This window comes from Pseudochaenichthys georgianus, chromosome 9, assembly GCF_902827115.2.
Source record: "Pseudochaenichthys georgianus chromosome 9, fPseGeo1.2, whole genome shotgun sequence".
Taxonomy (NCBI): domain Eukaryota; kingdom Metazoa; phylum Chordata; class Actinopteri; order Perciformes; family Channichthyidae; genus Pseudochaenichthys; species Pseudochaenichthys georgianus.
The window spans coordinates 29,740,054-29,764,914 of NC_047511.1; the positions used below are offsets into that span (position 1 = coordinate 29,740,054).

At 41.7% G+C, this 24,861-nt stretch overlaps 1 protein-coding gene across 5 annotated transcripts in view; it reads left to right on the forward strand.

The window, feature by feature from the left end:
- The first annotated feature begins 4,745 nt into the window (after positions 1-4,745).
- Positions 4,746-24,861, forward strand: part of LOC117453084 (uncharacterized) — a 55,624-nt gene continuing 35,508 nt past the window's right edge. For 4 of the 5 annotated variants that reach the window (XM_034091941.1, XM_034091942.1, XM_034091943.1 and 1 more), the window contains exons 1-6: positions 4,746-4,999; positions 11,604-11,705; positions 14,842-15,044; positions 15,531-15,697; positions 17,567-17,701; positions 18,293-18,381. In XM_034091941.1, coding sequence (XP_033947832.1) covers positions 4,961-4,999; positions 11,604-11,705; positions 14,842-15,044; positions 15,531-15,697; positions 17,567-17,701; positions 18,293-18,381 — 735 coding nt within the window. In that variant the 5' untranslated portion in view covers positions 4,746-4,960. The remainder of the gene's footprint in view (positions 5,000-11,603; positions 11,706-14,841; positions 15,045-15,530; positions 15,698-17,566; positions 17,702-18,292; positions 18,382-24,861) is intronic. The other variant, XM_034091945.1, reaches the window with a different exon arrangement.

Below are 24,861 nucleotides of genomic sequence, written 5' to 3' on the forward strand. Positions count from 1 at the left end.
ACGCTCCAGAAGATAGTTAGGTAAAGTTTGGGGCAGGATCTGGGGAAGTTTGTAAATAAATAAATAATAATATTTGTAAGTAGCCGTTGCTAAAGATGGCCTTTGTGTTGGAGCAGTTTGTGGCCAGTCCTACTGTGGGTCAGCTAGACGGGTGCAGGAAGGTTGATTTGCGGTTAGTTGCTGACCATTATCATGTTTCTGTCTCTTCGGCTCTGGTAAAAAGTGAACTCAAGGCTACTTTGATAACTGGACTAGTTGAACAGGGGTTTTGAGGCGGCCTGCTTTAGTGGGATCTCCTGGCACGGTGGTTCAGAGTGCTACGAAACAGGCAAACATTTTCACCACACCTCAGTTTGACTCGTTTTCGGCAGGATCCTCACCTACGGGGTCTAAAGTAGATGCCAGGGTAAAAGTATGTATGGCTCGTCTCCAGTGTGAGAGGGAGGAGCGTGAGCGAGAGTTTCAGCTCAGGAGGGAGCTGCAGATCAGGAAGCAGGAGCTGGAGATCAGGAAGTTGGAGGCAGACACTGCTGTCCGGATGCGTCAGCTAGAGCTCCAAGCAGCTGTGGTGGGTGATTCTGCAGTTACACCTTCTGGTCCTGCTGCCTCCTTTGATGTGAGCAGGCATATTTATTTGGTCCCTGTGTTTCGGGAATCAGAGGTGGAAGTCTATTTTGGTGCATTTGAGCGCATTGCTGCTGCACTGCACTGGTCAGAAGACGTGTGGGCTATTCTATTACAGTGCAAGCTAGTCGGCAAGGCTCAAGCGGCTTGCTCTTCTCTTTCTGTCGAGGATAGTTTGGAGTATGACAAGGTGAAAGGTGCTATTCTCAGGGCATATGAGCTTGTGCCTGAGGCCTACAGGCAGCGTTTTCGCGGCATGAAGAAAGCTGCTGGCCAAACATACGTGGACTTCGCGAGGGAGAAGAAAGTCCTCTTTGACAGGTGGTGTAGAGCATGTAAAGCGGATGACATCGCTTCAGTATGTGAGCTGATGATGGTAGAGGAGTTTAAAAACTGTGTACCGGAGCGTACGGTAGTCTACCTGAATGAGCAGAAAGTGACTACCCTTCAGCAGGCTGCCACTCTGGCAGACGAGTCTGCGCTGATACACAAGAGCGGTTTTTTTCAGCGGGACACTTATCGGAGAGCTCCTGATAATTATGTTCCCTGTGCCAGTGTTCCATTGTTAGGTCCCAGGATAGACAGAGCTTGTTATTTTTGTCTTGACCCAGGTCATATGATAGCAAACTGTGCAGCTTGGAAGCGAAAGCAGGCCACCACTATGGCGGATGAGGAAGGGCTTGAGCTATCACACAGTGGTGTTTTGGCTCAGAGCGATTCTCCTCATCGTGTTGGTTTCCGGAAAGCTCGTAACAGGCGTGCCACACATGCTCATTCTGCTTCTCTTCCAGGACCCAAGAAAAAGAGATTGTGTTTCTTTTGTCTTGATCCTGGTCATCTAGAGGCAGAGTGTGTAGCTCGGAAGGAGCAGGTGGCAGCTGCTCTGGAAAAGCCAAAAGACCGGCACCCGGTTGCGATGCGACAGAGTGGTGAGTTGCAGTTAAGTTCTGCATCCATCTGTGACAGTGCTGCGGGTGTGGGTGTTTCCGTCTCTGAAGCGGTGGGTGTGGACCTAGCTCAGAGCGATGTGGATCTGTGTTCAGTGAGTGGTGTGTGTGTTGTGTGTGTTCCATGTGTTGCTCCGGTGTTGGCTGCTGGTGAGCAGTATAAGGTGTGTTTTATGGGGGGAAGTGTTACATGCCGTAGTGTGTGTGTGTGGTTATGTGTGTGTGTTTTCCTCTCTCTCCCTCTGATTTGTCCCCAGGTGCAGCCTCTCCCCAGGTGATCCTAATTGACAATCAGGGCTTCCATATAGGACCGGAGGAGGACGGCAGTGAGGCCCCTTCTTTCTCTCCTTCTCGTCTGGCTGCATGTGTGCAGCCTGTCTCTGTGTGCGACCCAGCATAGTTGTGTGTTGTTTATTGTACGTTTGTTTTGTAATTTGGCTGGTGAGCCGCCTTACTTATTGACGGATTAAAACCTCACTTAAACTCCTTCAGCATTCAGTTTCCTCTCCTCTTTCTCTCGTCCGGCTATCTTGTGTGTCGCTACTTCCCTTGGTACCCCTAGCTCTACAAGGGAACGTAACATGTAATATAAAAACAGTGATCGAAACCTACATAAAAATAGAAATGCATGAAGTGCTGTAAAAAAGTGTTACAGTAGCTTACCTATTTTCGTTCCTGAAGATCCTAATAATGGATGCCACTGTTGATCTCCGTATATTGGCCTGACCCCTTTGGCCAGCCTCACTGAGGGACATGCCATGGTTTATGACGGGGTCCACAATAGTTGCACAGGTGTTGTCCGAAACTACTGTTCGCATTGGTCCCCTTTCAACTCTTCCACCACGCATACGTACAGCCCTCCCTCTTCCTCTGTGAACATCAGGGTTCCCTCTTCCTCTGTGAACATCAGGGTTCCCTCTTCCTCTGTGAACATCAGGGTTCCCTCTTCCTCTCTGAACATCAGGGTTCCCTCTTCCTCTGTGAACATCAGGGTTCCCTCTTCCTCTGTGAACATCAGGGTTCCCTCTTCCTCTGTGAACATCAGGGTTCCCTCTTCCTCTGTGAACATCAGGGTTCCCTCTTCCTCTCTGAACAACAGGGTTCCCTCTTCCTCTGTGAACATCAGGGTTCCCTCTTCCCCTCTGAACATCAGCCCTCCCTCTTCCTCTGTGAACATCAGGGTTCCCTCTTCCTCTCTGAACATCAGCACTCCCTCTTCCTCTCTGAACAACAGGGTTCCCTCTTCCTCTGTGAACATCAGGGTTCCCTCTTCCTCTCTGAACAACAGGGTTCCCTCTTCCTCTGTGAACATCAGGGTTCCCTCTTCCCCTCTGAACATCAGCCCTCCCTCTTCCTCTGTGAACATCAGGGTTCCCTCTTCCTCTCTGAACATCAGCACTCCCTCTTCCTCTCTGAACAACAGGGTTCCCTCTTCCTCTGTGAACATCAGGGTTCCCTCTTCCTCTCTGAACAACATGGTTCCCTCTTCCTCTCTGAACAACAGGGTTCCCTCTTCCTCTCTGAACAACAGGGTTCCCTCTTCCTCTCTGAACAACAGGGTTCCTTCTTCCTCTCTGAACAACAGGGTTCCCTCTTCCTCTCTGAACATCAGCCCTCCCTCTTCCTCGCTGAACAACAGGGTTCCTTCTTCCTCTCAGAGCTCCTCTACCTACTTGATCAGCCATTTTGTTCACACAAACATCTTACTGAAATGAGGGAGGTCTTTTATAGGATTCTCACTAATTACAATTACTATAGGAAAGTCATTGATATCAGCTAACAGTAACATCATTACTGTAAGGTATACAGTACATTCCATGCAGTTACCTTTTTCAATGTGATTGACTGATAACAAGTGTTAATATTTTGCACATCAAGTGTCAATTAGTGTAGCTATGGTCTAAGTTTATGAGGAGTAAATGTTATCCACTGTGAGAAGATTATTTTGTTTTGTAGACATGAGTTACACAAAAGATTTTTGATGTTTGTGTAGAGAATTGTAACTTCAGTTAGAGAATTGTGTGATCTGTTTTGCAAAACACTGCTTAGCATCTGCATTTTGTGTGATATCAATGATACATGGTATACTGTTGTAGAGAAATGGTTTTCTGTTTCGATGGCTGTGCTGTTGGTTTGATGAAAGGAATTTTGATTCTAATTAGTGGGTTTAGCGATTGAGAAAAACTGTATTATTGAAAGGTTGAACTTGTAGTTTAACCAGCCTACATGTCCTATCTTGCTGGTACTTCAACAACGTTCCTATATCCATTGTAGGTACATTAGTTGAATCATTGTGTTGTGTTCATGTTTGTGTAGTAACCTTTCAAACTACTAACAATTTTGGAATTTAATTTAGGATTTAGGAATTGCATGTATAAATATTTCTACCTAATTTAGTAAATGTTGCTGTAATTAAATGTATTAAAGTCTGAAGTAAAGAGAGAGGGAGGCATAAAGAAAAATGTAAATCCAGAGACACCCTGACCAAATGATAAATGCCTTGTCCATTTTAAATATTAAAGTAAAGTTTTAGGGCCAGCTGTCATAGTGTGTACACAGTATGCCTGTGTGTCTGTGTGTGACACAGAAATAGAGAGAGCTTCTCTGTTCGTGTGTTTTCTCTGGTTGTTACTCACAGGTCATCTTTCAGATTAATTAAAGTGCTTCCTGTCACACACACTCCCAACACTAGGATATTGCAGTGCACTCTGGTTCTGACAGTGGTTTTGATATTGCGGCAAAAAGGGAAAAAAGTGTGAAAATGGCTTCAAATCTTATAATAAATACGCATTTCAGTAATATATTCACCAGGAGTGTGATGGTGCTGAAATCAACACTCAGGCCACTGGCAATGAACGGGTGCTGTCCGTAGTGCTGAAGCGCTACTATTTAACATTCACTACGTTTTCTTCATTGATGGACGCTGTGTGTGTGTGTGTGTGTGTGTGTGTGTGTGTGTGTGTGTGTGTGTGTGTGTGTGTGTGTGTGTGTGTGTGTGTGTGTGTGTGTGTGCGTGTGTGTGTGCGTGCGTGCGTGCGTGCGTGCGTGTGTGCGCGTGCGTGCGTGCGTGCGTGGATACGTGGCGGCGATTGGGGGGTGCTCGGCTGTATCACCGAGCGCGCCACCGTCGGATCTCCTCTTCCTGCCGTCACACCCACTGCTCGGTGTTGTGGGTTCACCCCGTAGAGAAGGGGAGGACCGACGGCACACACAGCAGCAGAGAGTGCTGCAGTGCGAGCGCAGCGGGGGACTCGGAAGCGGAGGGGGGGAAACACACACACACATACACACACATACACACACGCATACACACACACACGCATCCAGCCGATTGCCGAAACTTGGTCTATGGCGAGATCTGCAGCGACGCTGTAGCGACGCAGACCGAGATGGACGAGTATTTGTGGAGGGTCCAGAGCAGACTCGGGGTGAGTTGAGCCATCAGCGGCGTTAACACCAGGTTGTGGGTGAAATGGATGAGACCATGACGGGAAGGCTGACGCTGGTGTGCTACGGGCTGCGTTCCTGTTGCTGAAAAAGCGCACAGCAAAAGCCTCTCACGTCCCATCGGTCCCCCAAGCACCTGTAGATCGACATTTAAGCAGTAAAGGGGAAAACGTAAGGCGTGTTTGGCCCCATACAATAACCTCGTTGTGTTTACGGGAACAGCAGTGTGTGACGAGCTGATTTCTAATGAGGAGGAGGCGTGACATCAACAAGTGTAGCCAGAGGCTGTCCGTCCCTGCTATCTGGCTGCTCTGCAGATACTGACTCGTGATTTGCATTTGATCAAGGAATGTGTCTGATAACACTTGAAAAAAGCCTTATGCAAATACTAACAACCACATTGATATAGACTAAATGGTGAGCCTATGGGGCACACATATTTGCATATTGGTATAGATCATATATGAGTTGTATAATTATATAATATATTGTTTTTGTATGTACCATCCATTGGCTTGTGTAGTCTGTTAGGAGTGTCCTGCGACCCTTGAACATGTTTGCATCACCCTTTAATGCCTTTAATGGATGATGCACATGCCTTGAGGCCTTTAGGGCCCATAGCAGTAATACTGCTCTTTCTACTGTATATATTCTTGTTTCAGGGGCATGACCATAATATCAGTTACAGTGCATGGCCATGAAGTATAATATTTCAAGAGAATTGTTCATGATGGCATGATTGTTGCCGATAATACATGACTTGTATTATTTATTTTATTTCTGAGATTAATATAGGAAATATCCCTGCACACACACCATTGATCAGTGACTTAATAAAAGTATATTACTCAAACAAATGCAACATATTTATTTACGTGTGTTTGTACCTTCACAAACCTGCACACTTGTTTTATTTATGTTTTCTTACCATCAGATCGATTCCTTAGAATACAATTCTCTCCCATTCCCTTCATCCCAGTTAGCAAATCCCACTCTCTGCAGGCATCTAGCTGCATGGTGTTTACCATAGTTTACCTAAGTCATTGTTGTAAAATAACATACATTCTCACATATCCTCTTTATTTGTACTTCAAAGTAGAACTGGCAATATAGCAAAAAAAAAATCAATATTGTGATATGAGAATAGATATCTTCTTAGGTTTTGGATATTTGAATTTGGCATTGCTGTCTTTTTCTTGTTTGAAAGACTTGAGTGTGCTAACCAGACTGTTGTAGTTGCTTTAATATTCTCAATACATCCACATTACTGATGAATGTTTTTCAAAACTCTCAGTGAAGGCACCAACCCTATTATATTATCACAATATCGTCTTTGGGGGATTTGATTTAAACATTTTGTGATGTGCAATTATTCTCCATAAACCCGTAGTTTGAGACTGAGCTTTAGCTTTCCTTCTCACCGTAATATCACATTAGGTGGCTTTTATAGGCGCTTTCATATCACATGACCTTCATCAGGCAATCAATTCATAGTAAATAATAGCAAATCTTGCTTTTGAAGTTTGTAAATGCTAATGTTAGAAAATGGAGAGTAATATAATGTTACTACAGTTCACACATTGTTGATATTATCCACAAAGACATGCATCTACTTTTTTCTCCTAATTTATACAATGTTCAACCATACTACATTCTTTAGAGTATTCAGTTTATTCATGTTAGCAGGTGTCTGTCGGCACAATACAAACATGCATAAGGACCGCCTGTTTGGAATTCAATTTAAAGAGCTTTTATCTGGTGTGTACTTCACATAAACGTAGGGGAAGGCTGAAGAGAAGAGAAGATCAAAGAAGCAAATCCACAGTTCAGAGCACAGCAGGGCAATTGAGTGATAAGGAGGGCAACTGATGAGTGTCATGGAGGTTGCAGATAAAGTGTAACACATATCAAGATTATCAACCATGTCTCTAACATACACAAACACATATTCTCGCACACATTCGTGTATGTCTCTTTCCCAGCTCTCTATTATGAACGTTGATGGTTCGCTATTCTGCTGACCACTCCCTGTCATTCCCCCCCCCCCCCCTCTCTACTCTCTGTATGGCCACCGTCCAGAACATCCATACCTCTAATTGGCCTGGCACTTAGCGCTTACCGAATCTTTCTTTCTTCCTCACTTTTTCTCTGTGTGTGTAACTCTCCCTCCTTCACTCTCCCATCATTTGGCATAGAGCTGTAGCAATGTGCGGAGTGAACTTCCACCATCTGTCCTTCTCAGTCACACACACACACACACACACACACACACACACACACACACACACACACACACACACACACACACACACACACACACACACACACACACACACACACACACACACACACACACACACACACACACACACACACACACACACACACAAAGACCAATCTTAGTACCACAATTACATACAGCACAACAAATAATGTTTGACACGTAAAACAAGTTGGCAGAATGCGAGAAAGAAGTCCATCCATCACTGCCTTTCGAGACACTCCTGCTGTGAAAAGGAAGGTTGGCTATAAAAGTGCAATAACTTTAAAAGCACAAGTTGGCATGACTGTACCGAATGGAATATTACAAAAAGAAAACACAGGCAACTTTGACTGACATGTCCTTAATCCGAATAATGATACCATCTTTAACAAGTTACTGCGTTGGAGTCCCCTAAACTTCCTGAAAACATTTACTGTTCTCTTTGTGTGAAGAACATAGGGAGTTGTTCACTGAGCATATTCGACACACATCACTGTTGTCTTCCTAATATAAAGAGTGTACACCCTACTGCAAGGCAGACATTAGACGTCATGACCAATTCACAAAAAGTGTAAATAGTTTGTTGTAAATAGTGGTATTGTGGTTCGGTGTCAAACACAGTCACCACACAGCAAAATAACTTGCCTCTCATTCTCAGTCCGTGTCCTTCCTGTGTATTCTTGCTTTCTGCCTTGTTAAGAGGGTTTCCTTTGGGTGCTTCACTTTTGTGCATTTTTGATGAAATTGAGACTACCATAGTTGAGATGTCTGTTTGTGATAGACTGGTGACATGTTTTCTTGACTTCAATATATAATACTTGGACAAGCTCTAGTTGCTCCAATGGTTGCAAACACCAGATCATGTAAACATTTACTGTTTGACAATTAATTTAAAGGTGGTATTTGAACAGCTCCACGGCTCCTATGCATAGAGCAGTTACTGTAGGCGAGTACATCTTATCATCGTAGAGAGTAAATTGGCTTGGATAGAATCGGAGGATGAAACCCTCTTTATTGGTCACACATACATGCACACAGCACACACAGTGACATTTGGTCTCTGCTTTTTACCCATCCTAGTACTAGGAGCAGTGGGCTTAAATACAAACTGAGGAAGCAGCGCATTTAATACAGATTCACAATATATTCCAAACCTGGCCTAAGATAAGGAGAGAGGAGCGGAGAGGAGAGGAGATATATGGTGAGAGAGGGTGATAGAGCTCAGAGGGAGAGAGCACTTAGATTGAAGGGTATCAGATGGTCAATGCTACTTGTGCACACACACACACACAGTCACGTACATACACACACATACACACCTACAGTATGTTCTCTTGCTGCAGTAAAACAGACACTGAGTGGCCTTTTCTCCTGCTAATGCATCTCTTCCTTTCTCTGGCTAGTATTGATCTATTCTCTTCTCTCCCTCCTATAAAGGAACTGGCTGCAGACCACCCCCTCTCCTTCCCTCTCTCGCACACCATCTCCTCTTTCCTCTCCACAGTGCTCTCTCCCTCCATTCCCACTCATTGCCTCTCGTCTTCACTCCCTGTTATCTAATTTCTACCTCCTTCCTTCTCTTTTTTCTTTCTTATCATGTTTTCCCACCCGTCTATGCCACATTTTCTCCTCTTCCTTTCCCCACCATCCCCTTTACATGTCTGACTTATCGAACACATTCCAACACCTATATTTCAGTCTCTGTATTCATAAGCCTCTTAGAAGAACTTTACCATCCTTCATCCAATTTCACTTCCTGTCTCTTTCTCAGCCTCCCTCTCTGTGCTTTGGTCTGTAATTTCTTCTCCACTAATTTCATTTATCCATCTGGCCATATGAATCTGGTAAGGCCCTATGAACAGAAACAAGACACCACCTCCATTCTGTATGCATTACTACCGGTACTTTATTTCTGCTATCCATAGCATAAAGCTCCCTTAAATCACCGGACTCCATTATCTATTTTACCTGTCAAATGTACTCAGCATCAAGGTGATATTTGAGAATGTATCAACCACTTGAAAGTAAGTAACTGTAAGTTATTGCAGTCTGGGGAGCTTAGCTACACATTTATATTCCTGCTGACCTTCTCCAAAGCACACCATATGTTGCTAGACTGATTTTCTACTTTCAATGCAGCGATTTACTTTCATTGATTGTGTCAATATAGTCAATCTATCGCAGTTAAAGGTGGGGTAGGTAATTTTTGGAGAAACCAGCTAAAGTGCGCTAGAATTTGAAAATACACAACCGGAAAAAATCTGCCACTTCCTTACAGAGCCCCTCCTCCAACACACACGAACGCGCACATGACCAATGAGGGAACGAGATAAGTTTGTGCACAGATGGAAGGCTGACAGGCAGGTCGGCCATCCAGTTATTTTAGCCGGGCCGACTCAGATGATTGGTCGTGCTTTTCACAGTACTACGGCTTCCACAGATGATATTTTTGTATGGATTTTTTGTCAAAGCATTATTCATTGCTATTGTGATGTTAAGAGAATTCCATGGAATATAACAAAAAATGTATCTTGAGCCGGTTTCTCAAACTTACCTACCCCACCTTTAACATTTAGTCATCTTTGTTTTTGGATGAAAAGCGTATAATGGAACTGGTTTTTAAGTCATTACTGTTTGAATTCTCATGCAATAAAATCTGGAGATTGTCCACAACGGAAAAACATGTCTACCTGTTATCTGTAACATGTATAGGACATGGAAGTTATAGCAGCAGATTACATTAGGCCTGAGTTTTTTGTATTCCTCTTCAAATTTATAAAAATATTTTCACAACTTTGTTTGATATCCAGGGCTCATCCATACAACAACATTGCTTGAATATGATAAATCTCCACTGTTCTGCAGGAATTACCTGTTGTGTAAATCTTTGCAACTGCATTTACTTACAATGATGATGTTCTTAATTTAAAAAAAGAAGAAATGAAAAAAAACGTTGATGGAATGTTTAGCAAATAGACAAAACTATGGCTAAGGTGACGACAAGAACACAGAATTATAAAAGTGGAACCCCTTCAAATACACATTTGATGGACTTCTAGGAGGTTTTTTGGTCGAGGACAGCAAGACTAATGTTGGGAGATGCTAAAATACAAACTCTGCTTGTGACTTGTGGGTTGCCAGTCTGGGCATAAAAATGCCAGGAAACACGAATAATCAAAGCTTTCTATCAGCGTTCGTAACGTGCTTCCTCCCTTCCACCGTGCCATCCTCTCCCATCAAAGCATCCTACAAGCCCATTAAGATGAGCTATGATAGACGGGATATTCATTGTATCCACATTTTGCTTCTTGATTAATGGTGCAGGCTGCAGGGCAGGCTTGTACTATGGTGAGTCAGCTTATCTGTGTGAGATAAAACATTTCTGATTGATGCAGAACACCCAGTGCATTGTGGGGATGTGGGTGAGCGTCATTTGATCCCAATTATCCAAAATGATAACTTTCAGTAAGCATATGAATTAGGATGTCAATAACAGAAAGCCTTAGCAAATACTTTATTATTATGGTTCAAATTCCATAAAAATATGTACTTTTCACATTCTCACAAGCAGCTGTTGAAGGGCCAGACACTTGACTTTTGGATGTGTGCTTCAATGTAACTCTATGTGCATATCTGTATTTAAAAACCAAGGCTGGAATGCCATGTTCAATTCTAATACAAAGAGTCCCAGTCAACAAACGTTGGGAGAAACTTAATTTTCTGCCTTTTTTACCTAATCTCTGTGATGGAGTTGTCATTACAGTAATGTCCACCTAACCTAAATGTGGAGTGTCTGTCTGCATTGTTTAGTGAAATTAATGGAACACATCAGTGACGCTGGAGTGACGCTCTGAGTCAGCAGTGAAAACGTTTATCATTATTATTTCGAACATTGCATCACCATTACAACTGATTTGGTCTCCAGTGTATTGCATATTGACTACTTTCTCTTCTAAAAATGAGCATAACCTTGCAGTATCATGATTTTATTATTAATAAATACTGTTGGTTTCTAAATGCTGCAGTAGTCATATGCTGGTTCAAGGAGTTTCAAGTGACAGTTATATCAGCCATCCAATCAAACAATGACGTACAGTACTGTGTGTGTGTGTGTGTGTGTGTCTGTGTGTGTGTGTGTGTGTGTGTGTGTGTGTGTGTGTGTGTGTGTGTGTGTGTGTGTGTGTGTGTGTGTGTGTGTGTGTGTGTGTGTGTGTGTGTGTGTGTGTGTGTGTGTGTGTGTGTGTGTGTGTGTGTGTGTGTGTGTGTGTGTGTGTGTGTGTGTGTGTGTGTGTGTGTGTGTGTGTGTGTGTGTGTGTTTCCAGTCAGATGCATCAGAAGATACCATCCATGCTGTTTTAGGCGGACCAGACCCAGATGTTGATACTGTGGCTGCAACACTGTGCATAGCACTGCATCTCAGCCAGGTAACACAAAATACGTCTGTTTGTGAGAATGTGTCTCTTTTTCTACTTAAATATATATGCTAGTCATCATAGGATACTGTTTTAGTTAATATACAATTAATCAACATATAAACCATTTTATTTCCACAGGAAATTAATCAATACCTGCAAGATTAGATGTCAAGGAAATTGTGACTTTTGAACAGCCGATTACACTTCACAAATAGACATCAAAATATTTTTCTTACACTTATTCTATTTTTCCTGGATCTGAGTGGAACTGTTTCATCCTTAATTTATTTTAGTTGTATTGCAACTGTGAGCAGCTCCTCCATTTTCCATATTTAAAATGCATCCTCCATTATTTGAAATTATTTAAATAGTTATCAAATGTGCAAACAAAATTGTACTCATGCATTGTTGTATGATTTGTGTTATTGTTTCCTGTATAGTTCCTGTATAGTTGAGCTTTTTTAATTTATTCTTTTGGTCTCATTCAGTCCGTGGCTGGCCAACACACGAAAAAGGACACACTTTAGATTTAGTATTATCGTTTGGACTGCCTGTCTCTGTGGATGAAATATGTGCAGCAACGCGTATCTCAGACCATTTACCGGTTCTGTATACAACTTCGATCCCTTCCGCAGGAGTCGTATCACGTGCCCCTGCGCATCGTCTGCGTTCGATTAACCCCTTGACTGCCTCACAGTTTTCTGATGTTTTTAATGCTTCCCTGATCTGTAAATTAGAGGTGAACTGTGCTCTTAGTAGGGATGGGTACCGAGCCCCGGTATTAAACGGGCCCCGGGGCTGAATTATTAAAGACCGTGGTACCGTTAAGCTCCGACGTTAGCGGCCTTTTTATCGGTACTGGAGACATGTAAAAAATATATGTCGTAGGTATTATTGCTACACAAACATTATATTGCAGTTTTAGTGTCGCCAACTCCGTTTCTAATACGCAAAAAGACTGCAAAATGAGTCTATGATTATCTTTAGTATTTTCGATCTCTCTCCCGTCTGTGTGCGAGGGGGCGGGGCAGTATACACACACGCAGTTTACACACACGCAGCTGCTACATGCAGCAACACGCACGCACACACACACACACACACACACACACACACACACACACACACACACATGGAGGAGATGGCGGAGAGAACGCGCTCCGAGGTGTGGTTAAACTTTACCCGTCTCGATGTGGACAATGCTCGTTGCCTAAAGTGCAATAAGAGTTTAGCATGTAAGGGCGGAAACACGAGCAATTTGTTGAAACATTTAGCAAAAGTGCTCCACATCCAGACGGAGGAATGCACCGGGTTCGACTGTCTTTCTAGCAGCTCTGTAGCCCCATCCACGAGGAACGTTTCCACGTCAGGTGTTGTGTATGCTAGCAGCAACATACAGAGTTAACTACATTATACAAACACGGGTTAATGATTAGAGGTAACAGAGTTATTTATTTTGTTAAAGTTTCAGCTATTCTGTTTACAGTTCTGTCATCAGACTATTTAATATGATTTGTTAAAACGTTGTTGTTTCTTTTGATGTGAAATATTATGTATTAATTTAAATAAAAAGCAATGTTAGTTTTGTTCACAATTTGTTAAGTTAGTTTACCTTGTTTTTTTCTCCAAAAGAACCGATAAGTAGCCTACCATTAAAAGACCGGACCGATAAGCGGTATCGATAAAAGTAGTACCGTTAAAACCTTAACGATAGCCATCCCGAGCTCTTAGTGCGGATGAGCTGATCTCCATGTTTGACTCGACATGTACACTAATATTGAATTCTGTTGCTCTTTTTACGCTTAGACACACCAAAGTTCTCTCAGAGCCGTGGCTCAATGACTGTACTCGTGCTCTCAGACGCACTTGCAGGTGTGCAGAGAGAAAATGGAAAAATGATAAACTCCATGTCTCCCTAGAAATCCTTCGTGCTTGCCTTTCCGACTACCAGACGGCAGTCAAAGCAGCCAAAACAGAGCACATTTCTCTGTTAATCTCCAAAAACAGCTTACATTTTTTATTGAAAAAGTATCTGCTCTTAGGCTAGCCCACACTAGCTACCCCAGATCCTGCTCCTTTTCTGTGCCCTGCTGTCCTCGACCACTTTGAGCCTGTATCCCTCTCTTCTCTCTCGGATGCAGTCAAGCACCTGCAGCCAAGCCCGCCTTAACCTGCCATCAGGCCCTGGGGCTGAGGTTTTGTAGGCCCCCTATTTATACAACAAATCAAACTCATCAGAACTCCTCCATCGCTACACCCAAGCCAGAGCTTTAAGGTCTGCTGACCAGCTATTGCTGATAGTGCCCAAGACCAGGCTCAAAACCCGAGGTCACCGAGCCTTCGCAGCAGCTGGCCCTCTCTGGAACACTCTGCCCCTCCATGTGAGGTCGGCCCACACCCTAGGGTTTTTTAAATCAACACTAAAAATTCACTTCTACTCCCTGGCCTTCTAGTCAGAGCGGAGCACGACTCATGACAGTTCCCTGTGTTTGATTTTTATATTTGCTGTTGTAATTTATTGTCTTCTGTTTGCGATTGCAGTAATGTGTTTTTTATTTGCATGTACAGCACTTTGGCTCGACCCAAAACTTCATCTGAATCATTTGAGAACTAGCAAGATTGTTATGGTTTATCACAATGTTACAATAATAAAACAGATAACCCTGTTGCTTTGGCAAATATAAAAATATGCTTAAATTGTGCAGTGGCACCATGGCAGAAAATGCCCACAAATCAGTCAGAATTCATTAACTACAAAAATGGCTTTCAGTTTGGTTTCAAGAGAGAGAGAGATCAATCTGTCCCACTTAAATGCTCCTTACTTTGATTCACTTGCCTTTGTTTGCCATATAGAAACATACACTTTGTTATAGTACAACAACTTAGTTTAGGTTTCAGGAATCTTAAATATTAAGATACAATTTTTTGAAAACTATTCAATCAATGTTGTAAAATATTGACCAAATTATTCAGATTTTAACACTTTTTCGTGCTCTCATAACATACTGGACTTACATTTAAAATGTTTATTTTATAAAATCAAACTTAAAAATTGCTTAATTTAGTTGGTAATTGGGTTCTAATATGTTTATTTTTTTCATTTTTACATCTGGCTTGATTTTCTCTGTGTGTCTGTGTGTTCCAGAAGGAAACATCAGGTGGGGTGTGTGTGCCGGTGCTGTGCCGCCCGCACTGTGACGCTGCGTTGCCCGAGGAGACGGTGAGGTATCTGCGGAGGGTGAAAATCTCTCAGAGCTCGCTGGTGTGGAGGGAGGATGTAGACCTCGTAAAGCTCCAGCACACCGGAAAACTCTCACTCACACTGCTGCGAGATGGACTGCTAGATAGGTAAACACACATTTATATATGCAGACACATTGCGTCAAAACACACACACCAGGTCGGTTTTACTTCAACTGATCTTTAACTGCTTTAAAGATGAGACTCTCGGGGAGTCGTTAAAATCTTACCTGAAAGGGGGTTTAGTGAATTAAAATGAGGTTTATGTATCAATGGAGCAACAATTATTGGCACACACACACACACACACACACACACACACACACACACACACACACACACACACACACACACACACATACGTTCCCATTTAGCTCACAAACATATCCGGACACAGGGGGTTCTGGCTCAGAAGACTGTATTTGTTGATGGAAAAATAAAATGGAGAATGTGTTTGGAGTGCATTTCAGGCCTGCGTGTGTTCATCACTCATGACCCAAAGGGGAGTTTTATTTATGCAAATGCCTCACAATCATGGCTCCTTCCCCTGCAGCCATGCACATCGCCTTCACCCCCATGTTCTCACTCTTCCAGCTCTGAGTACCACACCTTGGAGTCCAGCATCCTGCGAGTGGTCCATCATGGCGGGCAGCAGGACGCAGGGGATAATCGGGCATCGTCCGCGGTGTCGACAGTCGCAGGAGAGATTCTTCAAGAGGCATCAGAGCACATTGGAGCAGCGCTGGGGGAGACTCTCGGAGGTGAGGGAGGCGCAGGCGCCCCCCAGGGGGAGTAATGGGGCGATGAAGGAGGACACACACAAATCCCCTGACATGACTCGCTTAACACCCACCAGGAGAGATGGAGAAAGAGAGAGATGAGGGGTGGTGAGTGTGAGTAAGGAAGAGTGCCCAAAGACACACAGACACAGTCCTGTAATGTGACTCTTTTTTTATTCAGGTTAGTGTCAGTTGCGTTGTTTCTGTTTTATCAGGCAGTCACATTTCTTACACTTAAGAAAGAAAAGTTGTTGCAGGAAATCAAAGAGAAATCAATGAATGTTTGAAACTAATAGAAAGCCAATTAAAAAACTGTAGAAAGAGAGGAGGTGAGAACAACGTATGAGAGTCTTGCAACGTAGTACATAGAGTGTCTCTGTGTGGGCTTGGGTACAATGATATTAACAAGTAACAATATAGGTACTAGTTTACTGCATCGTATCATATTAGTGTAACCAGTTAGAGCTGCTTTCAAATACATGTGAGTGATTTGGCAGAACAGAGACAGGGTAGTACCTTTTGGTGTGTGTGTGTGTGTGTGTGTGTGTGTGTGTGTGTGTGTGTGTGTGTGTGTGTGTGTGTGTGTGTGTGTGTGTGTGTGTGTGTGTGTGTGTGTGTGTGTGTGTGTGTGTGTGTGTGTGTGTGTGTGTGTGTGTGTGTGTGTGTGTGTGTGTGTGTGTGTGTGTGTGTGTGTGTGTGTGTGTGTGTGTGTGTGTGTGTGTGTGTGTGTGTGTGTGTGTGTGTGTGTGTTGTTAAGTCAGTTACAGCCTGCCAAGCATGTACTCACGTTGTCAGTGGTAAGCAGCTGTGTAAAGGTCGGTCAGGAGACATGACTGATCCTTGTTCAATAACGCTCTGCTGCTTCTCTTCTCTGTCGGATATCACGATTATTTACAGAAAGATGGACAGGCTAAGGTGGATAAAGTGAAGGGAAAAGAGCTAGGTTAAGCTCAGGGAAACAGATAGAGTTATGTGTGTGGTTTAGTTCTTGTATTTCTCTCTGAGAGCTCTTTGGACACAGGCTCATTGATTCCTAAAGAGGCAGTGGACCAGCTGTATTCCTGATTCTTATAAACGTCTTCTTAAGAAAGATGTTACCAGAGGGGCATGTAATAGTTTTTATTGGTTCATAAATAGAACTGACGGTTAACAAGCAACTTTCTTTTTATTTTTTTCATTCTCTTAATAGTACAGTAAATGTTAATGTATAATTGTACTGCAGCTTTTTCTATAAACTGCATATTTGGAATTTTTCTTGATTAAAATTATTAAGACCAATTGGAAATATGTAGTGTTGCATGCAAAGCAAAACATATTTTAAACCAGAAATAGTACAAAGAAATATTCCAAAAAGATTGTTGTTGCCATTCATAAAATACTGCAGAATACTAATACTTCTAGTGTGGCACCTCAGTGATAGCCCTGTGCACATACAGTACAAGAACAACCTTTCCTTGGAGTTTTGAGATGACACATTTTGGTCAGAAGTTTTCTCCCTGGTCGTGATGGCTTGAGTGTGGTTGAAAGATTACATTGTCAATCTGTCATCGTTTATTAAATCCTGTACAAAAGGTTAAAAGGGCATTCAGTAATCCATGACTTTTATCGATTCAGTATTATCAATCAAGGATTTGCTTTTACCAATCTCTTGAACATCAACATAAAAGTGCTGGTAAGTTGCCTTACAGTAGAAGTTCAGACAAGTTTCTGAAAGGCAGAAATGTATCATGAACCCGATAACTTCTATTGATCATCATCACTCACGCTGTTATTGAGCCATGATTTAATATACATTAAGTCATCCTGGACTCACCCACATTTGTTTGTGTGTTTGTGTGTGTGTGTCTACAGAGGCCTTACAGCTGCAAAGTGAAGCTTTGTGGATCAAACACGGCCGTCGTTCAGCTCAACTAGAGGAGCTCATGAGATCCTGGGAGCAATGGAGTGATGTCACTGCCGCTCAACATGATGTGGCAAAGCTGCAAGGTGCATATTTGAACACACAGAGATATTTAGGCTTTAATTGTAACAGAAGAGTTATACATAGAAGAAAGAGAGATGGGGCTTACAACTGATCTCTCTTGCATTTTGGGACTGTGTCTTAACTTGTGATTTGCAGTCCTTCATGCAACTCAATAATTACAAATAAAAATGGTAAAGTTCTCTATCATTCTTGTCATCATAGCTAGCAACAGGTGAAAGATAGGCCTTTTTAAAACACCTTTTAAATATTTATTAAAGAGCTTTTTTTACAGCAGATATTTTGAGTTGTCATAATAAGCATTAAACTAATTATGGCCCCATTCACTTGTAATGCCAACTGTCCTGAATTTGATTGCAAGTTCATTATTATCCAAAATGTTGAAAATGTGGGATAATCTATTCATCTATCTATCTAATCGTAACATTTAGCTTGATGGCACATTTTCCAAGTATTTCAACAACCTTTCAATTACTTCTCACATCTGGAGAGGGCATTCATGCTTGTGTTTCTTTCTGTCTGTTGTGAACTTGTTTTGTATTTTTTGTGTGTGTTTTATATAACTGTCAGTCTGTTTGTGTGCTGACTGGATGTAGACTTGGAGCATCTGCTGACTCTGGAGCTGAAGGAGTTTTCTGATGGAGAGATGACCATAGCACTCACTTCAGTGACTACAGATAAGGAGGTACGTTTTTATTGTAAAACTGAAAAAATGTTGGATTCCAATTACTTTACCATTTGTCAAATCAAAACATTAATACAAACCAATTAACAAACAATATTATGGATAATCTTTCTTTTGAAGCATGGTAAAAATCGTTCTTAATATTGGAAATTTGAGGGTAGTTCAATACTGGCATCCTTTAATTAAGGGAATAATGAACCCTGCTCTGCAAGACAGAAATCCCAATAAAGATGAAGTTATCTGAAGCTCAGTCGAACATGTTAACTGCGAGAGTATTAGTTTAAATAACCATTTCATGTCAATAACATTTAAAGACAATTTACAACTCCATTAAATACATTTCAAATGTGTCCATTTCACGCCATGATTACATGGAGACTCTTCTAAGTATATATCTTATGTGATAATAGGCTTGTGTGCAGACATATACATATTTGTTAATTAACACCCTTATTACTTACATTAATGGCCTCATTACCCTGACTGGTTCTTTTTAATATATCATGGTGATTAAAGTTGGATATAATGTAGTCCACTTCCCTCTGTTCGTTGTTTTTAAAACATGATAACATGCATAGTCTTTTGAAATAGAGAAGTGTGAGAAACATGTAGACATGTTGCCAAAAGTAATGTATAAATGAATAGACAATGTCTCCTTAAAAAAAGAAAAAGTTACTTTTGATGGCTTTTTGTTTTGGATACATCACTCTAGCGCTGTTGCATTTTTGGGAAGTATTGTTATGCATGTAGAGGAGCCCCTCTGATGTAATGATGTTCTGCATTTGGATGAGATGCAGATGCATCCTGAGCCTCACACACAACCAGGTATCACCTGGCTCCCCACTGATATACTAGAGTCCAACACACACACACACACACACACACACACACACACACACACACACACACACACACACACACACACACACACACACACACACACACACACACACACACACACACACACACACACACGCGCACGCACGCACGCACAAATACACATGCGCACTGAAACACACATATTTTAATACACAATAGTAGGATGATTATGTTCACTTTTCTCTTTCTATCTCTGTTGTTCTATTGTTCTTCCTCTTCATATTTGCATTCACACGGACACACACACACACACACACACACACACACACACACACACACACACACACACACACACACACACACACACACAGAGGGTGCTTTAAGCCCTGTAAGCCCCTTGCTTTTCTCCCTGCTGTAACTTCTAATGTGTTCACCCCCCTCCCATCACCAACACTACACCCGTCAAAAAATCATTCATTATTTCTTTTATATCTCCTTTTCACTTCCAAAGCCCATTTTTCTCAGCGGCTGCCTAGCGTGCGGTATTAGGCTATGTGTAAAATAAATGATGTCTGTAGCCGTAGGGGTATGGCTCTGCCTCCCCCAGAAAACTACCTAACGTCCAAGGAACATTAAACACCCAGATCCTCGTTTAGCGAATAAATAACCATTCATTTGAATGGCTTTGTCTGTGTGTGAGCACTGGACTCTCTGTGCATATTTTACCAGTGCTGTGCCTGCATGCTGTGTGTCAGGAGAGAGAGGGAGGAAGAGAGGGAGAGGGAGTGTGTGTGAGAGAGGGCCCATTAGAGACTTAATATAGAATAAATGGCCAGGGGCCTGTGTGTCGCCAGCGGACCCTCCAACTCCACAGCGTCATGGTGGGTTACTAATGACCTGAGATCGGGCTCAAAAATGAACTCCTTATATGCATGTCATTTGCAGTGTGTATATATTTATATATTATTTTTTAATTGTGTTTGAAAAGAGAGTAAAACGGTATGAGTGTCATTTATTGAGGGGGCTTAGGGAAGTTCTGCCTTAAATGATTCTTTCCAGAAAACTAAATAAATTAGATTCAATTAGTCTTTAATGGTTTATGTGTTATGTGTTTGTCAACGTGTGTTTTTTGTCTGTGTGTGTGTTTGATCGCCGTTAAAGAGGACAGTGTTGGATTTCGGGTTTGAAAAAATGTGTCTGTGATTGCCTAGTTAGAGGAAGAAAAAGCTTCAGTTTGGTGCAACGACAAGGACACATCGTATACTGACTAATGTATTTTTGTATACTGTACAAACATACATTAGTCAGTCTGTGTGCTCCTTTATTATGGAAGAGAAAAGTGGAAATGAATGGAGTTTCATTCTTTTAGAAGCACAGCGCCTGTCTGGATGTTTCTGTGTGTCATTTGTATCTGCTCATCAATGTGCGCTACATTTGAAGCCGTAAAGGCAAATATTTCCGTTCCTCAAACAATATTTTCATGTTTTGCAACGGCACAAAATACTGCTTAAGAACTATCATGAGAAAATGCTTTTTGTAATTCAGTATAAGCATAGTTGTATTGAAGGTGTCACATTGCATAATTGAGTGGAGTGTATAAAGCTGTGAAAGCCATAAGTAACACATTTGCAATGCAACCTTGTCAGCTTTGCTTCATTGCATATTGTAAATAATGTTGCTTTAGTTTACCAATTCTCAGTCTGTACCAGAAAAATAAGACTTTTCTAGTTGTCAGCTAAGAGCATTTGCTTGTTTGTCTGACCTTTTTAATTATTATTATTTCGGGATATAAGAACAAAACTGTGATTTCAATGTTGTGTCATAGGAGCCCAGACCTTTTATTTCTAATGTTGCCTCACAAACTATTTAGTGGCAATGACCAAGAGACTGATTTGGTAACTTAGTAAATAAATAAGTACCATAACCATTATGGAGATCAAACTTTATGTCTAATTTGCAGTGCTCAATAAATCCAATAAATATTGCATAATCTGTATACATTTGGAGAATACCGGCAAATACATACTGTAGGTTAGTCATTTGATTTATTGAGCAGATTTGAAAGTATTTCTAGAAAAAATTAAATTGTTTTTATACAGAATAAAAAATTATCAGCAGCTAGTCATTTCTAGTAATGTCCTAGTTTTACATTATTTTTGCGTGGCTGTTTCTCGTGTTGTGAAAGACATGTGTGTCTAATGCATTATTTAAGTGTCAATATTTGCTGTTGCTTCTGCCCACACAGAGGGGTGTGAACTTGTATGTGGTCAAGCTATTTTATTAGGGTCAACAATTTGTCCCTGTGTACAGTGTTTGTTATATTGTCTAACAGGCTGGTAGCAGCACTGTATCAGCTATGGAAGATTCACCAGTCAAGACCCTTGCTCAAGGGCACACAGTGTTTGTGCAGCAGCACCTGTGGATTTGGGAGACATGACAGCCAATAGCTAGATTGACTCAAGGTAACAGAGGAGTTTCAAATCTCTTCTTCTAATGTTTTTAAAAAGACTTACATGGAGCTCAAATGAATAAACACACTCAAAACACATTATTCACATGTTCATGCCAGCGAGTGTGTGTTTGTGTATCAGAGGTTGTCATGGCTCAGTAATTAGCGCTGGCAGATGAAACATTGGTCGGATAAATAGTTGTCATGCTGTGGAGTTGATGAACTGTGGGAAGGACAGGAGCCCACACACACACACAAACACACCCACACACAAATGCATGAATATGTGAATGATGTGTTTTTTGCATGTTAACATGGTCATTTAGTTAAAGAATATGTTTTGATGTTCTTTGCTTTCTCTCTTTTAAAATCTATTTGCACTTTTAAAGATTGAACAGGAAGAGCGATGAGAAAGTAGTTAAACTTTGTTATTTTTGTATGAGCTGGCAATACAAGGATTAGGCTAATCCAATGTTCAAACCTGACATCTGAATAATTGTGTTTTACGTTTTTTATTGTCGAAGGTTAAACACATCTGCTTATAGGATAATGCATCTATGACTTAAGACATTACTGTGGATTTGTATTCTTCCATTTATGTTTTATGTTGTTGATGTGCTTTTTCTATTCTTTCTGTGACCGTGTGTGTGTGTGTTTGTGTGTCCATCTCTCCATCTGAAGTATGCTTTAGGTTTCATATCGGAAACGTTGATTGTCTCTAATGTCTTGTTTGCTCACAGTCCTCCGGCCCTTCTGTTTGTTTATGCGGGGCCAGTTTTGCCCTACGCCACTTGCACAAATAATTATGCTCACTAATGAAGGGCCCCGCAGCCACAGCACTCTGTAAATGCCTTTCTGATGAGAGGCAGTAGGAGACAGCAGGTGCAGGGTGGGCCTCCCAGGGACTAAGATTGAAGACCAGGAAGTCAGGGGGGTCCGTGCCTCCACCCCTCTATTTTTCTATTCCTCTCTGACTTCCTGGTTATCTTTATTCTGGCTCTTCAGTGACTGTCTTTGGTGAGTGTCCTGATTTAGCCACTGTATAGTCCTTCTTATTCTAAATCTACATAAACATGACATCCTATGTACCGTAGTCTGAGATGAGCTAATTCCATGAACACAATAAAGCACATAATATACACATTTAATATATATGTGTAGTATTCTATATCTTAATAAGGGAATACATTCAGAATAATGTAACCAAAGATTAATCACTTTTCTCTGTTTCACTGTTGACTGTAACAGACATAAAGTTATGAAAAAAATCATATACATATTTGAACAAGTTTGGAAAACCACTTTACAAGTCGTTCATTGTTCTGTAGCTTAATTTAAACAAAAAATAACTTGCACTGATGTTGTTTCCTAATCATCTCCTCTGCAACCTCTCATTCTTTCTCTTCCCACATTTCATTCTCCCCCTGTGGCTTCCTTGGGCTATGAGGGCAAACAAATAAACAAAACAAAACATTTATAGACTCAGTGCTTGCATCTTGGCCCCAAAATCCCTGCACTTAGAGCTGAGCGAATGAAGCATGCGGAGAAGGCCCATATGAGAAAGGCAGACAGAAAGACATTTGGGCTCCTTTCTCTGCAAACTTTTACCCCCCTCCCCTTCTCCCTCTGTCTCTCCAAAAACTTCATAAGCAGTAATAGTCTTGTGTACGTGTGTGTGCACGAGAGCGTTTGACTGTTACTTTGTAGGCACATGCGTGAGTTTGGCTGTGTGTGTGTGTGTGTGTGTGTGTGTGTGTGTGTGTGTGTGTGTGTGTGTGTGTGTGTGTGTGTGTGTGTGTGTGTGTGTGTGTGTGTGTGTGTGTGTGTGTGTGTGTGTGTGTGTGTGTGTGTGTGTGTGTGTGTGTGTGGGGGAAGTAGTATATGTTGCACGTGTGTGCGCACATTTGCATGTGTGTATTTGAGCAGGGTGGTGTCAGCTCGCTCCTTGCCACCCCATTTGCTGTAGCTGTACCGCTGTGATCACAGACAGATGTATAAATCAAACCTCGCTTGATGGATTCATCAGGGTGGCGAAACGATCGCCTGAGAAGAACTCGCAAGTCTCTTAGCGTTCTGTGTTCTGACGGAAAGGGTATGCAAAGAGCCTAAATGGATGAACGCTTGATTAATTCTTTGCCGGAGATGTTGGCGACAGCAGGAAATGTGTTTTTGCTTTGACTGTGTTTGCACGGGAACCTACGCGCGCGGGGCGTGAGTTATGAGGCCTGAGTTTTGTACCTAAGGCTATTGTGCATAATGATGGCAGGTTGGGAGAACTGCAAGCAGCCGCTAAAGACTTGCTACCTGTGGAGCAAAGACAACCAAGAGACAGACAGACAGACAGACAGGGAGTGTGTGTGTGTGTGTGTGTGTGTGTGTGTGTGTGTGTGTGTGTGTGTGTGTGTGTGTGTGTGTGTGTGTGTGTGTGTGTGTGTGTGTGTGTGTGTGTGTGTGTGTGTGTGTGTGTGTGTGTGTGTGTGTGTGTGTGTGTGTGTGTGTGTGTGTGTGTGTGTGTGAGCAAAATATATGAAATAAAGTAATATAAGGGCTAAGTGTGAAGGAATCAAGAGACACGGGTGAGGGGGAAACGAATCAAATGAACTGTAAGGATTTGGTTAAAAAAAATATAAGATAAAGGAAATTATGCAATTAGAAAATAGATACACCCAAAGTTCAGTTAAAGGTAGAATAATTCCCCTTTGATTCACAAATTATCGGCATGTACATGAGTTCTGACTGTTTTGACCATTGACATTGGTGAGTGACTGATTCCACAAAGTCCAAAGTTGGATTTATCTGTCATTCATTGGGTCAATGTTCTTCTGCTGATTCACTCATCAGAGGCCATAAAGATCTGGTTGGCTTATGTTGCACTATCACCATCATCACAACAGATTATCTTTCCTTTCATTGTGTTTGTTAAGAAATATTTTGAAACCTACTGTAGAGATATTGCTTAAAGGTTTTCAGGGTTTTATGTGGTATTTTCCCTTACTTATATTACTATCTTTATGTTATGTTGCACGTTTTCTTTTCTTTAGTATTGCTATTGCAACATTTATTTTAGGTGTTTTTCGCTTTACTGTTATTGATGTTGAACATTTTCCAGAAAAATTAGCTTTTAAATAAAAAAGGACGTTTCTGAAAATTAAGAGTTTAAAAGGAAACTGTTGGGTTTTGATATCTCAGCTTACTAAAAGCTCAACAAATGA